Genomic DNA, 14,809 nt, shown 5'->3' on the forward strand with positions numbered 1-14,809 from the left:
GAACATTACATTCACTTCTATCAAATTTAAAAAGGAACATAGACAAAAGGAGACAGGTGGAGATGCAGCAAACCATGATGCAATTTTAAGGGTCTAAAATTGTATGAGGAATTTTTTTTAATGGTAATGTTTAGCTAGAAGAAAACTTGAGAAAAGAGCTATCATCATTGCCTTCAAACATGTGATGACCTAGTACACGGAAAAGAGATTAAACCTATTCTCTATGGACCCAAAGGACAGAACTTGGGCTAAATTTTGATCTCTTGTAGGAACTGACAGTTGAAACTGTCCCGACCAGGAATGGATCACATGGAGAGGTGGTGAGTTTCCTACTTCTGGGAACTGCACAGGCACAGGTTGAATAACTAACAGAGCAGAGGTTTCAGGATCCAGAGAAGTGGGGGCAGGAGAGGAAGGCCTCTCTACTTCAGCTAGGGCAGCTTCAGCGTTGTCTGCTTTGCATTTGGGTTCTTGGGTAAGCTTTACTCTGAAGAAACAGCTCAGAGGCTTAAGAAAGTAAACCATGAGATGAGATCAGTTGGCAGGTCCCTTCGAACACTGAGATTCTTATAACCTATGACAACTGAGCAAAGATGGATGTGCACTCATACATTTTGGTGAGCTGTGATTGGTGAAAGTATCTAAAGGACTCATACAAAGCAAAAAGTTCCCACTTCTTTCTCATCTTCATTCATTTCCTTAATTCCTTATTCTTTCATCAGCAAAGTATAATAATAAAGAGATATTTAGAGTTCAAAAGTCAGATTGGTTCCTCAAAATGTTAAACCCAAAATTACCATATGATCCAGCAATTCTACTCCTAGGTATCTATCTACTCAAAAGAAATGAAAACTTAATGTCCACACAAAAATGCATAGATGAATGTTCATAGTAACATTATCCATTGTAGACAAAAAATGAAAATAACCCAAATAACTCATCAACAGATAAATGGATAAAGTGTGGTATATCCATACAATGGAATATTACTTAGCCATAAAAAGGAATGGCAAACCAACATATGCTACAACATGGATACATTTTTTTTTTTTTTGTAGAGACAGAGTCTCACTGTACCGCCCTCGGGTAGAGTGCTGTGGCATCACACGGCTCACAGCAACCTCCAACTCTTGGGCTTACGCAATTCTCCTGCCTCAGCCTCCCGAGCAGCTGGGACTACAGGCGCCCGCCACAATGCCCGGCTAAACATGGATAAATTTTAAAACATGATGCTGAGTGAAAGAAGCCATGCACAAAAGAACAAATATTGGATGATTCCATTTATATGACATATCCGGAATCCATAGAGACAGAAAATAGATTAGTGGTTGCCAGGGACTAGGGCAATGGGGGATTAGGGAGCCATGAAAATGTTCTAAAATTAAGGCCAGTGCAGTGGCTCACACCTGTAATCCCACCACTGTGGGAGGCCCAGGCCAGCGGATTGCCTGAGCTCACAAGTTCAAGACCAACCCAAGCTACAGCAAGACCCCATCTCTAAAGATAGCGGGACATCTCTACTGTGGCAGGTGCCTGTAGTCCTAGCTACTCAGAAGGCTGAGGAAAGAGAATCCTTTGTGCCCAAGAGTTTGAGGTTGCTGTGAGTTATGATGCCACAGCACTCTACTGGGGGCGACAAAATGAGACTCTGTCTCAATAAAAAACAAAAAAGTGTTCTAAAATTAGATAGTGATAGTGCACACACAATTCTGTGAATACAATAAAAATACTTAATGGTATGCTTGAAAAGAGCAAGTTTTTACAGCATGCAAATATCTCAATAAACTCTATTATTAATACACAAAAAATTTCAAAATGTGATCCAAGCCCTTACTATTATGTAGCCTTATAATGTCACCAACTCTCTTTGAGACTCAGTTTCCTTGTATATAAAGGGGAAGGGTAATTGTCCTTACTTCAAAAGGAAGTAAGACTTCAAAAGGAAGGCTTCAAAGAAAATATGGAGTATTTCCCAAATCATAAATAGGCTTATAAAGGATAGCCATTGCCCACTTTTCAAACTATTATAGTTTTTCTTTTAGCATTAAAAGAAATTTGTGATTTTTAGCTCACTTTACAGATTTTTTAATACTTTGAAGAAAAAATGCACACATTTTCAACTTAAATAGGAAAGCCAATTCCCAAAAGATGAGCATAGATAGCCTTTTTAAGAGGCCAGATATTGCCTATTTTACATTTAGCATCCATTACAACCTGAGAGAAGAGATAACAAGGAACAAAAGTATAAGGGAGGATAGAAATTTCATTCATTATAATACAGTTTTCTGTTTCTCCCTTCTCATTTATACATTATCTTCTAGCTTATCTCACCAGAAGGAAGTTATACTATAACAGTCATCCAAGTAATAACTATGGATTGTATTTTCTAAAGCAAATATATAACTATGACTTTTTAGTTCTTGTCACTATTAAAAGGGTGGTGTGTACTCAAAATATAAAAATGTATGAGTTCATATATTAAGCCATTGTAGTCTTGCCATTGAAATGTAAATCTCTCATTAAAAAAGAAAAAAAAATTCAATGTACCTAATGAAAATCCAAATGTTTAATCTAGTTCTTAGTGAAATGGTGTTTCTGTGATTCCCCTGCTTTAATTGAATCATCATAGTAATTAACTGAATTGTATTCATTTATATTTGCACTTAATGGAAGCTTCTTAAAATGAATAATTTCAAATCAAAACATCTGCTGCCTAAGACATCACCAGTTAACATTTATTTTGCCCTGTAGACTACCCTTGCTTTAAATGTTATTCATACAGCAACCTAAAAAATAAATAGAGTTAAGAACTTTTAGAGAAAAGTAACTCAACAGTTAACGATTCAATTGTGTTTTGAAGGATCTTATTGTTTGATTTTAAAGTGGGTTTTCTTTAAACTGTTATCTCTACAATACATAAGAGCTGATTTCACTTTCTTCTAGACATCTTACCAATAAAATACCATACCAATATCTTTATGCTGGCAATTAACAGGAAAAGGCAGAAAATTAAAACATTTATGAATAGATGTATAGAATAACCTATGGTTAACTTTATGGCTAAACTGCTATTTAGGAACAGTATGACCAGGCCCCCAAACAACTGCTCAAATAAAAATATCTAGGCTCATTTTCATGTCCTAAATCAAGCTGTCAATGCTATGTCCACAGATTAAGTTTTAAAAGACTTGGAAGTCATTTAACATAATTTTCAGCCACATGTCTTTCCAACTAACATACAGAGAATTCTACCAAAAAATATAGGAGGCTGTACCCACCTTTTAGATCAAAAATATTAATTCAAATGCTTGCTCATAAATCAATGAAGGAAACTATTCAAAAAATTATTTGAGGAATCTATTCAACCCAATGGAGAGCAAAACGGTTCCCATGACTCTTTACTATACAATATTCCAACGGCCACCAGAGTACCAAATACTCTACATTCTACTTGCAGCCAACACTTTCTGAGGCTCAAAAATACAGGTGTTTTGCTCATGGAAACTGGGTTAAATTTAAGAGTACAAAGTTTCTTTCATTCCACTGAAGAGGGCATTACTGCTCATGAAAGCCCACAAGTGGTTTCCATGAAAATTATAACATACAAAAACTATCAGAGTATACACTCTGCATGAAAAAAGATAACATAATTTCACCAGAGATAAAAATACCACGTTAAGGGATGAGTCAACACACTCACTACTCTTTACTGCTACAGTGATAACTCCTATTTGCAAACAGGTGTCGAATAACAAGAAAAGTTCCCCTAAATTACAATTACAATCACAAAATAAATTGCTCTGGTTGTCAAAGGGTATAGAATTCAAAATTATTCCGACTGCATTTAAGTAAACCCTATAAAATACATTTCTTTTTCCTTTAACAAACTTTTGGGGTCCTCTGATGAAGCAATACATCTAACACGTAAAAAATGTGTGGTTAACTTTTGTGCATGAATTGTCACACATCATTTTCTGATAAAATATGCAGTGTGCTGTGAAAATCTTTTTCAACTCTGCTAGTGAGACTAAAATCTTTCAGGCATGTAGGATTTTATATTATTTAAAAGATGCCATCTTGGTAGATATTAAATGTTTCCTTTCTGTAAAAACTGCAAAAACAGAATCCATTATCTCATATATAAAACAACACTTTTAAGCCAGGTCCACTTTGCCTTTCCATTTAAAACGCCCTTCATTGCATTAAACTGTGATGATCTAATTAAAGTAGACCTGAATGGATTCTGGGGTCCATCTGCAACACACTGCCTGCATCCTCATAGGAGGGTTTTATTACAAAGTGATTTCATCTTCCGAGTTCTTCACCTAGTAATTTCCAAACAGATGCGAGTTTGGAAGCAAAACAGCAACACGTTCCCTAGCACGCAGAGGCTGCCCGGGCCTCCCCACCGGCCCCGCTCCCCACGCGCCTCCCGGGTGCGCTCGCACGGGTCTCGCGGCCGGCGAGGTCCGCGCAACCACTGGCCGGGAGCCCGGGGCGGCGGCCGGGAGCGCCGGGCGGCCTGAGCGAGGCGCGGCCCCGCGGGCCCGCGGGCCGAGCACAATGCGCCGGCGGCGGCGGGAACCGCGCGCCGCTCAGAAGCAACTTTGCGCGGCCTCGCCCGCGCCCACCGGGCCTCGGCCCCTCGGCTCGGTCCCAGCCGCCGCCGCCGCCCGCGGCCCTCTCGCACCGCCGTCTCTCACCGTTGCAGAACTGGAGCAGAGAAGACGTGTCGTACAGGCTGCTATAGCTCGAGAAGCCGTCCTCCATGCTGAGGCCGCCGGGCCGCGCCCGCTCCCCGGCCCGGCTGCGCCGCCACCGCTCACCCACACACTGAGCCGAGCCCTAGCCGCGGCCGGCGCTGGCGCTGGGGCCGGCCCTGCTGTGGTGGCGGCTGCTGCCGGTTACCATGGCAACCCCGGGCCCGCCGCAGCCCGCGAGCCCAGCGCCCGCTCTGCCCGCGAGGGGGCGGCCTCGGCGGCGCGGGGGCCGGGCCAGGGAGGGGGGACGTGGCGGGGCGGGGACGGCGGGGACCGCCGGGCGGGGGCCGGGTCTGCCCTCCAGGCGCCTACGCAGCGCCTGGCAGCCTTTTCCCGGGCGGGGAGGACCAGGCGGCCCGGGATGCTGTAGGGCGCCTCGGCCAGGCCCCGCCTCTGCGCGTGGCCGCCAGGTCGGGGAGCTGCTGGGGGCTGCAGGACGCCCCCTGGAGGGCACCAAGCAGGGTGGGCGCGGGGACAAAGGGCGACGCCAGGAGCTAGCGAGTGAGGGGCCTGGTACACTGGAGGATACCGAAGCCCACCCTCCCCCGCCGCGCGGTCTCCGCGCCTGCGGGCAGCTCCAGGACCAAACATGGACAATGTGCCACCCCTTCCCAGCTGTGTTTCCACCTCAGAGCAGCGCCACTTTTGGCCACATCCTACTAGGCTCGCCCCTCTTCCACGCGTTTTCCGCTGTAGCAAGGCCCGGCCTGAAGCGAGAATTAACACAGGGCTCCTAACTCCACTGGAACCTTTGCTCATGGGGTGGGGGAAGAGGCCATTCTTACTTAACGCTGGAAAAGTCCGTGGCGTTGTGGACACTAAGCTAAAACGTCCAATCTGTTCTTATTTACCCGGAGGGTTAGACCCGGGGATACAGGCCTGTCACATTACAGGCTCGTTAAGTCGCTGCAAGTCTAAGGAAAACTCTATTTATTTCACCTCAGAAAGAGACCAAGAGTTAGGACAAAATAACACAGTAGAAATACACAAACCCAAAAACAGTTTGTAATTTTTCCACCCCATCCATATAAATGCTAGATTAATGGTAGTTTTACTACCCACAGCCTGAATTAAATAAAGATGATACAGATAACAAGTGAGCAAGCAAGAGAGAACATATGAATTGGGTGATCTAGCCCCAAAATGGGCTGGGTCCTGAAGAGACTGCTGAACATTTACATTCCTTGTTGCAACAATAGTCACAACTCAGTTACATGCAAAAATCTGAAGTTGTAGGTACCAACTTGTATGGGTTAAACACAGTAGATGAAATAAGAACTGAATAAAAGATTACAATTAAGAAAATTTCTGGGGCTCACTGGAGGTCAAAGGCCTGTCTTTCCAGAAGCCCAAGTTAGACATCAGTAGATGGCAGCTCAGGGACAGGGCTGTGTGGCTCCATGTGTGGCAATGTAACACATGGGTTGGTGAGGACTCGTTGCTCACCTGCTGCAGGCAGAAAGGAGAATTTAAAACTTCACTCCTATCATAGCAGGATTGTTAACGGGTAAATTATATTCTGGGTAGAAGCAGAAGGGCCATAGGTGCTGTTGGTTTGACTGTGACCAGGTGGATGAAGGATAGTGGGGAATACGATGCTAGTGATGATGGAGGAAAGAGCAGAGCCTGTGGACTGGCCAGGACACCAATGGATGGTTCACATTGCAGACAAGTGGAACATAAGATTGGACTAGGGGGAAAGGGATAGGTGAGAGAGGCCCCAAGAGGCAGCAGAGGACCCTGCACCAGGGGATGGAGGACACGGAGGGTTCCCAAAGGCTGGTGAGAGCAGTGCTAGGGAACTGAATCCATGCGTGAACTGGGCAGCTGGGGCCAGGGCCCACTGCTGAAGCAGCCCTGGGTATTTGCAGTGCTCCAGAAATGAGGCACTGAGGGACAGTCAGAGGGAAGAGAGAGAATAGGGCCAGAGGGAAGTTGCTACAGGACCATAAAGCCAGAGAGACAGAAAGGTCAAGTGAGGACAGCAAAACCTCCCGTTAGAAGTGCCCTATAGCAACTGGAGAGAAAGAATTGAGATTTGGGAGTTGTCAGCAAAGAGGCTGTTAATGAAGCCTTTAAAGAAAATAAGAGGAGCTGGGGCAGAGCCTTGGCAAGGAGGAAAGAAGGAGATTCCAGGGGCATCAGAGAGGCAGAAAAAAACAGCAGAGGAGGTCTCTCAAGCTAAGAGCACAGGTGGGCGTTTTCACAGGGTTATCTGCAGAATGGGTCAAGGAGGATGAGGCTGGGAAAAGGCCCTTCCATCTGGCAGCAGAGAGCTCCCAAGTGACCTGGAGCACCTTGGTGGGTTGCTGGACATCAAAGGCAGAACACATGTACATACATATTTGACAGCTTTGGCAGGGAAAGGAAATGAGGTCGAAGGTAGCTGCCCAAGTAAAGATGCAGATGAGTCCTCTGCATCTCCGAAGCAAGAAGCAGGTGATATGGGCTTAACACTCACTTCATCTATGCTCTTCTCTGTTTATTCATTTCCCATCTTTCTCCCTTCTATTCTCATCAGCATGCTCTCTGTAACCTACTTTGCAGTTTTATACTTTAGGATACCTTGGATAGGTGGCACAAAAAGCTGAGGAGTGGATTTTTGAACTTGGAAAGAATGTAATAATCATGGATGAATGATTAGATGGTTTTCATTAAGAATGTTGTTAGTATTCCTGATTTTTAATGTTATAATTTTTGGTGGCCACAACTAAGGTTAGGGAATAAAGAAAATTCAGAAGTGGGAAAGGAGAGTTGAGCTGCAAAATTAAGCTGGAAATTTAATTAGAAGGTATTATTTCCACTAGAGTGAAATTACAAATAAGACAATGAAGAACTCAGTCCACTTGCTTTTGAGGTGTTAAAGATCATTATCGGCCTCTTAACCTGGAGCATTAAATAACTATGTTTTTCTACAATGATAAAAATCTTACTCTAAAAAAAAAGGCAAAATTTAGAATAATTACAAGGATATGCTGGCTAAGTCAATTAGGCATGATCTACACAGCATTAAAAAAAGATATGTGGAGAAAGTTAAAAAAAATTTCTGAAAACTTAATTAATAATGTGTGATTTTGAGCCCAAATGTATTAACAGACTGGTATTCCATTCTGAGATAATTTATGGCCTGAGCCCAAAAAACAGTTGCCATCGTAATAAATGATGTACACTCTTTAGGACAATATAACCATAGTGTTCAGTGGAATTAATAGCAGCATTTGTACAATGTGTGAAAAAGAGAAAGGAAAATGAAAGCTCTGTATCTTTTATTCATAGAGAAGCAATAAAAAAAAAAAAAAATCACCCAGAAACATGCAGGCTTGTGCATCTATTATTTAGCTCAACACTCCCCCAAAAATAGTTACACAGTGCCAGGCACTATACTTGGGGCTCAGAATATAGTACATAGAACACAGTGCTTTCCAAGCTGCAGGTGGCTATGAAGTCAATTTAAAGAATCACAATCAGCACTTTAAAAAATTAAGTAGAAAATTCCATTTCTGGATACTCAAAAGAATTAAAAGCAGGAACTTGAACAGATATTTGTACACCCATGTCACAATAACCAAAATATGGAATAACTTGAGTATCCACTGATGGATGAATGGATAAACAAAATGTAGTATGTTCATATAATGGAATGTTGTTCCATCTTAAACAGAAAGACGCTTCTGACATACGCTACAACTTGGATGATTCTTGAAGACATTATGCTAGATGAAAGAAGCCAGTCCCCCCAAAACATATACTATATGATTCCACTTACATGAGGTACTAGTCAAATCCAGAGACAGAAAGTGCAATAGTGGTTGTCAGGGGCTGGGGGAAGGGAGGAATGGAAAATTAATGCTTAATGGATACAGAGTTTCAGTTTGGGATGGTGAAAAAGTTCTAAAGACAGATGGCAGTTTGGGATGGTGAAAAAGTTCTAAAGACGGATGGTGGTGATGGTATCAGAACAATACAAATGTCTTTAACACCTCAGAACTATACACTTAAAAATGGTTAAAAAGGTAAATTATATATATGTGTGTGTGTATATATATATATATATAGAGAGAGAGAGAGAGAGAGAGAGAGACATTGATTGATTCTTACTCTGATGCCAGGACTGGAGTGCATTGTGGCATGATCATGGCTCACTGAAGCCTCAAACTCCTGAGCTCAAGTGATCCTCCCACCTCAGCCTCCCGAGTTGGAACTACAGGCACCTGCCACCACACCTGGATGTTATGTATATTTTATGACAATTTTAAAAATGAAATGGAATGGAAAATATCAGAGTATGTTGAACAAAGTAAGAACAAGTATTGGTACTTGAAATAGCTTTACTTGAAATGTGCCTGTGTGTGCTTGGTTGCAATATAAAACATATTCCTCCCTGTAGGTCACAGTCACAATCTAAGAAACATTAGTACGTGTAATAATCATATGAATAAATGTATGATTTTCTCACTGTATGTATGTGAGAACTCACTAGGTGCAGTGTCTCACACCTATAATCCCAGCACTTTGGGAGGCTGAGGCGGGAGGATCTCTTGAGGCCAGGAGATCCAGACCCAGCCTAGACAACATAGCAAGACCCCAGCTCCACAGAAAATGAGGAAAATTAGCCAACCATGGTAGCACACACCCATAGTTCCAGTCACTTGGGAGGCTGAGACAGGAGGATCCCTTGAGCCCAAGAGCTCAAGGCTGCAGTGAGCTATGTGCACACCGCTACACTCCAGTATGTATCACAGAGCAAGATCCTATCTCAAGAAGAAAAAAAATGTATAATTACAAATTGTGAGTGCTATGGAACAAAGACAGAAGGAAGAATTTCACATTATTCCAGAGGGTCTGAATTGGACAGAGGAGGAAAAGATGCAACCGGAGCATCAGGGGGTGGAGCCAAGTGTGGCCCCTATGGGCAAGCACAGCCTCTGAATAACCAAGGGAACAGCTGGGGCCCTGCAGATCTGTTCAAGGCTTCTGATTTTATTCTAAGAGCAAAAGAAATTGACCTTCCGTTGGTGTTATAGGTTGAATTGGATCCCCCCAAATTCATATGTCGAGAACCTAACATGTAGTACCTCAGAATGTGACCCTATTTGGAGATTAGATCTTTTCAGCGGTACTCAGTGAGATCATTGGGAAAGGGAGGGTTGATCCAGTGTGACTGGTGTCCTTATAAGAAGGGGAAATTGGGACACAGACATCTTCCCGCAGAGGGAAGACGAAGTAAAGACCGAGGGAGAAGACCGACATCTATAAGCCAAGGGGAGAGCCCTCAGAAGGAGCCAACCCTGCTAACACCTTGGTTTTGTACTTGCTGCCTCTAGAACTGTGAGACAATAAATTTTGTGGTTTCAGCCATCCAGTCTGTGGTACATAGTTACGGAATCTCTAGCAAACTAATATAGATAGTATAAAATCTCAAAGTCAAAATTGGTTATTCCACAGATTCAATGCACCATTCATCGCTGATATTAAAATATATAATATGGCTTCTCATGACAAAAATCATTACTCTATAAAATAAGAGGTGATTCTAAGCATCAAAAAAAAAAAAAAGAGTGTTAAACTCCATAGTCTATGACCTGCTTGCAGGTCAGCTGTCCTTTCAGCAATGTCCCTGACAGGGTCTCTCAGCCCCTTTCAGAGTTTAAGAGCTCCAATTCTTAAAAACAAGGTTGTTATTTTTAACCCCTTGCCACAGTATCTTTCATTGATCCTGCTTTTGTCTGATCAGTTTGAGCTCCTCACATCCTGGTTCAAGCTCTGTCTATTCTGAAATGTTGCAACAGTAGCTTCTGTCCGCGCCTCTCCTGCTCTCCTTCATTACTCCAGGACTCTATCTGATGTTATTTTGTTCTCTTGCCTGCCATACTAAATTCAAACTTCTTGGCATGGTCTCTAAGTCCATCTGCGTTCCTGCCACAAATGCCACAGTCTGCATGCAACACGCCCGTGTCCCACCACACTCTCCACATGCTCTCCCTGAGGACTCTCAGACATGCTATGCACTTGGGTGCTTTGGACCTTGGCCAGGGCTGCTCCCCAGGCCTGAGTGCCTGCCTTCTCTGCCCATCAGCATATGCTGCCCAACAGCATAGAAGCTGTCCTGTCAGCAGGGCCTTAACCAGCTTCTGCAGTCCTGAACAAGTATGCCTCCACACTTCCTTCCAGATTTCTGTGTCAATCTGCCTTGCCTTTTGGGAATTTGTGTGTGTGTCTGTCTCCTGAGAGATTCTATGCCCCTAACACTCATGCTTGACACAATGTTGAACATAGTTGGCAGTGCTGAGTAAATGAATGACCCCTCTAGACAAAATCAGTTGTGCATTACATGCCATAGACTCCTAAATGATTGAAAGACAGCCCTTTCTCCTGGGTAACATTCTCCATTTCCTCCCTCTACATCATTTGACATACTTTCTAGGCCCCTTGTCTGCAGAGATGCCCATCCCACCCAACCAGATCCTTTCTCCTGAATCCTAGTATCTACCAGAACTGCATACAATAACCTCATAGGACTCTGACTTGGGTGGTATTTCCTTTTAATAACTTGCATATTATGATTCTATTGATGAAACGGAAGCTTTATTGATTTTTTTTTTTGAACAGCCAGGATGTGTACTGTTGGCCTATATTAAACTTCCAGTCAATTACTAACCTATCAATCTTCTTCAAATGACTGCTGTTGGGTCTTCTCCATTCTGTACGGAACTAATTGTTTTTTTTTAAATCTAAAGAAAGGATTTATCTTTACCTCTGTTAAATACCTTTTTTTTTTTTTTTTTTTGGTTTCTATGTAACATTTTACCCCACCAAAAACTTTTAAACCCTTAAATCTGGCATTGTGTCAGTAGTGAATGTACCATAATGAATCCTTCAATATGTTCTTCATTCTTGTAATTGATAAATATGTTAGCAGGGCAAGAGAGATTTGGAGCCCTATGTACAGCACCAGTGACATTTCCCCAGCTACATCTCTATTGATCTCTTTATCAATACTGTGGATGGGCTGGGCATGGGGCTCATGTCTATAACCCAACACTCTGAGAGGCCAAATCAGAAGGATCCCTTGAGCTCAGGAGTTCAAAACCAGCCTGAGTAAAATGAGAACCTGTCTCTACTAAAAATAGAAAAATGAGCCAGGTGTCTCAGTGGGTACCTGTAGTTCCAGCTACTTGGGAGACTGAGGCAAGAGGATCAGTTGAGCCTAGGAGGGTTTGAGGTTGCAGTGAACTATGATGAGGCCATTGCATTCTACCCAGGGTGACAGAACAAGACTCTGTCTCAAAAAAAAAAAAAAAAAAATTCTGGGTATGTTTCTCCAGTGAAAAATGAAATTGCCCAACTGTTCATTCAGCCTATTTTCCTTCAATGTCCATAGGATTTTCTGAAAGATCTTCTGCACTGCCTTGTAAATTCAATCTGGCAGCACCAAGAAAAGAGGGAAGGAAGTTGGTTTGGCTCTTTGAAACCATCTTTCCTTCCAAGTGTTTACACACTAGCTCTTCAAAGATCTGTGAAAATCTTTGCTCAGAACCAATATTAATATCAAATGTGTCATCTATATTTTCCAGAATCCAAATTTTTCTGATTTTTAAAAAATTATGACCTTTTTTCCCTTAGCAGTTTTCTGCAACTCCCATCTGGCAAAATTAGAGATGGTTGGTGAAGACCTGGAGAATGTGTTCCTGGTAACTAAACAGTCTCTTGCCATCTCGCGCCTTTCTTGGGCTCTTGACAATTCCTCCCAGGAGATGTTTCTTCTATCCCTTCCCGTTTTAAGATTATTATTCTTAATAGAGAAAAAGAAACCACAGAGCAAAGTCCTAAATATGCAGACTGGCTTTCAGGGTTCTTCATGGCTTCCCCTGTTCTTCTGCCTTGTGTGTCCTTGCACACACATACACACACACACACACACACACACACCACACACACACACCCCCAATCAACCCACTCTGCTTTTAATTTCCCAAACATCCCACTACTGCCTGTCCCCAGGGCTTTATCTATGATATTCCTACTGTTAGAAATGTCTTTCCACTCATTCTGAGAGCTTCCTGGCCTTGCCCCTGGCTGGGAGCCTCACAAGCAGGAGCAGATCTACAGCTCATATAGTAAAGGTAAGACATTCATAGCCCAGTGAACCAGCTTCCTGACTACCTGTGTGTCAGCTGGCTTGGATGGGCTAGGATGGGCACTAAGTGATAAAGAGAGCTTATCAAGGGCCTCTCCAGCTTCATTATCCCATTACAAAAATGTCAACATGGCAGAATCATGAATTTCAGAGCCTTCCCCAGATAGTTTATTAACAGTCCAAATGGATGTGACAACTCTTTATTATGTAAGAAACTCAGTGGGTGACGCCTGTAGCTCAAAGGAGTAGGGCGCCGGCCCCATATGCAGGAGGTGGCGGGTTCAAACCCAGCCCTGGCCAAAAACTGCAAAAAAAAAAAAAGAAAAAAAGAAAGAAAAGAAAGAAACTCAGCAAGCTATTTATTCATAGGATTCTCAATGATTTGCATTGATCAAAAAATTTACATATTTTGAAGTATCTGAAGTGAAATATTAAAAGCAATATTTGTTTTTTTTTTCTCTTTTTAAGTGTCATTGTGTTTAGGAAACTTGATGTTGTAATTGTCTCTAATTCATACAATATTACAGGTACTACAGTAGATTTCAAATGAACTTTCAGCTGTAGCATCTCCACCAAACAATATCATTTGCAGGACTTTTTTTCCTTGGCTCTGTCGTGTTGCCTTTAAGGTTTTATGGCAGTTCCTGGCACACCACCAACTAACCACAGGATAAATAAGCTAATATTAGAGCACTCACCCATCCCAGTGGGCCTGGAACAGCCAGAGTGTGTGCCTGTGTCCTGGGTGATCATTAATAGCCCCTCCTTTGACTTTCTAACATATTCCAGTTTGATTCAGCTGGTTGTTCAGGATGACAGATTTCCAACCTAGCACCTTGGCTCCATTTGTAATCTCACAGAGAATGCACCAGCGCTGTGACTTATTTGAAGCCTTCAATGCCCACATTTTGGTACTACATCAAGGTTGAGGTGGTTCCTCCAACTCCTGCTGAGATCCTACAGCTTTTGAGAGCCTGAAAAAAAAATTACCTCTAAAATGTTCTCTGGGTGAGGGAAATTTCACTGAATTGAGCAAGGGGAAACTCACTAAACAGTCTCTGATTGTGTATATATAGTTTGATATAGTTATATATACTATGTGCCAAAGATGGAAACACCCACACTTAGTCTCTACTCTCAAGATGTTTGTAGACTGGTGGGAAGATGTGCAAATATAAAAACACTGTTGAAAGGTATTAGTTAATACAGTTGGCAGCAGGCAATAAAAAACATGACTAAAAAAAAATAGTCAAAAGTGCTCAAACTGGTAGCTTCAAACAACTCCCAGTTAAGGATGTTGTGCTGAATGGTTCGGTGGCCACTGAGGTGTGGATGTGGTTTCATATTGGAGAGATCATAGGCAAGTGTGGCAACATTGGCTATAATGTTTGAAGACCAAGCTTTAACATCTGATTATATTTGACTTATTATTTGAGTGGACCATGTGTGATCAGACTATTATCTGAACAAAATAAGATGTGTCCAAAAAAAGTATTCTGGTTTGGATGATAAATAGTATGGTCACCCTAGCTAATAAGGAAATATTTGGAATCTATCCATACTGTGCATTGAGAAAGGTTATTGAGATTCATATAGGTATAGGCAGTCCTTGGGTTACTAATGAGATAAGCTCTGTAGGTTTGTTATTAAGTTGAATTTGTATGTAAGTTGGAACAGGTGCATTTACCTATTACCTATAATAGCCTCCATTTGTAAGTGCAAGTTGTACATCCATCGGATGTTTGTAATTCAGGGACTGCCTGTATTTCAAATGCCATCATAAGCTGCCTCACAGAATGAAAGTTGCAAGAAATAAAAGGAAGTTGCCAGAAATTCATATTTTTATCAGGAAAGTCAAGTAAAAGGCCCATTACTGTGGCTTCCCTGGTCCCTTCCTATCACTCCTTCCCAG

The 14,809-nt window shown here is 42.4% G+C and overlaps 1 protein-coding gene across 3 annotated transcripts in view; it reads right to left on the reverse strand.

Annotated features, from left to right (window-relative positions):
- Positions 1-14,809, reverse strand: part of EML1 (EMAP like 1) — a 196,970-nt gene that overhangs the window by 138,803 nt on the left and 43,358 nt on the right. For 2 of the 3 annotated variants that reach the window (XM_053602686.1, XM_053602684.1), the window contains exon 1: positions 4,704-4,981. The exons of the other annotated variant lie outside the window; for it this stretch is intronic. In XM_053602686.1, coding sequence (XP_053458661.1) covers positions 4,704-4,770 — 67 coding nt within the window. In that variant the 5' untranslated portion in view covers positions 4,771-4,981. Of the gene's footprint in view, positions 1-4,703; positions 4,982-14,809 lie in introns of those variants that run through there. 3 annotated transcript variants of the gene reach the window in all.

The sequence above is a fragment of the Nycticebus coucang genome, chromosome 9, assembly GCF_027406575.1.
Source record: "Nycticebus coucang isolate mNycCou1 chromosome 9, mNycCou1.pri, whole genome shotgun sequence".
NCBI lineage: Eukaryota > Metazoa > Chordata > Mammalia > Primates > Lorisidae > Nycticebus > Nycticebus coucang.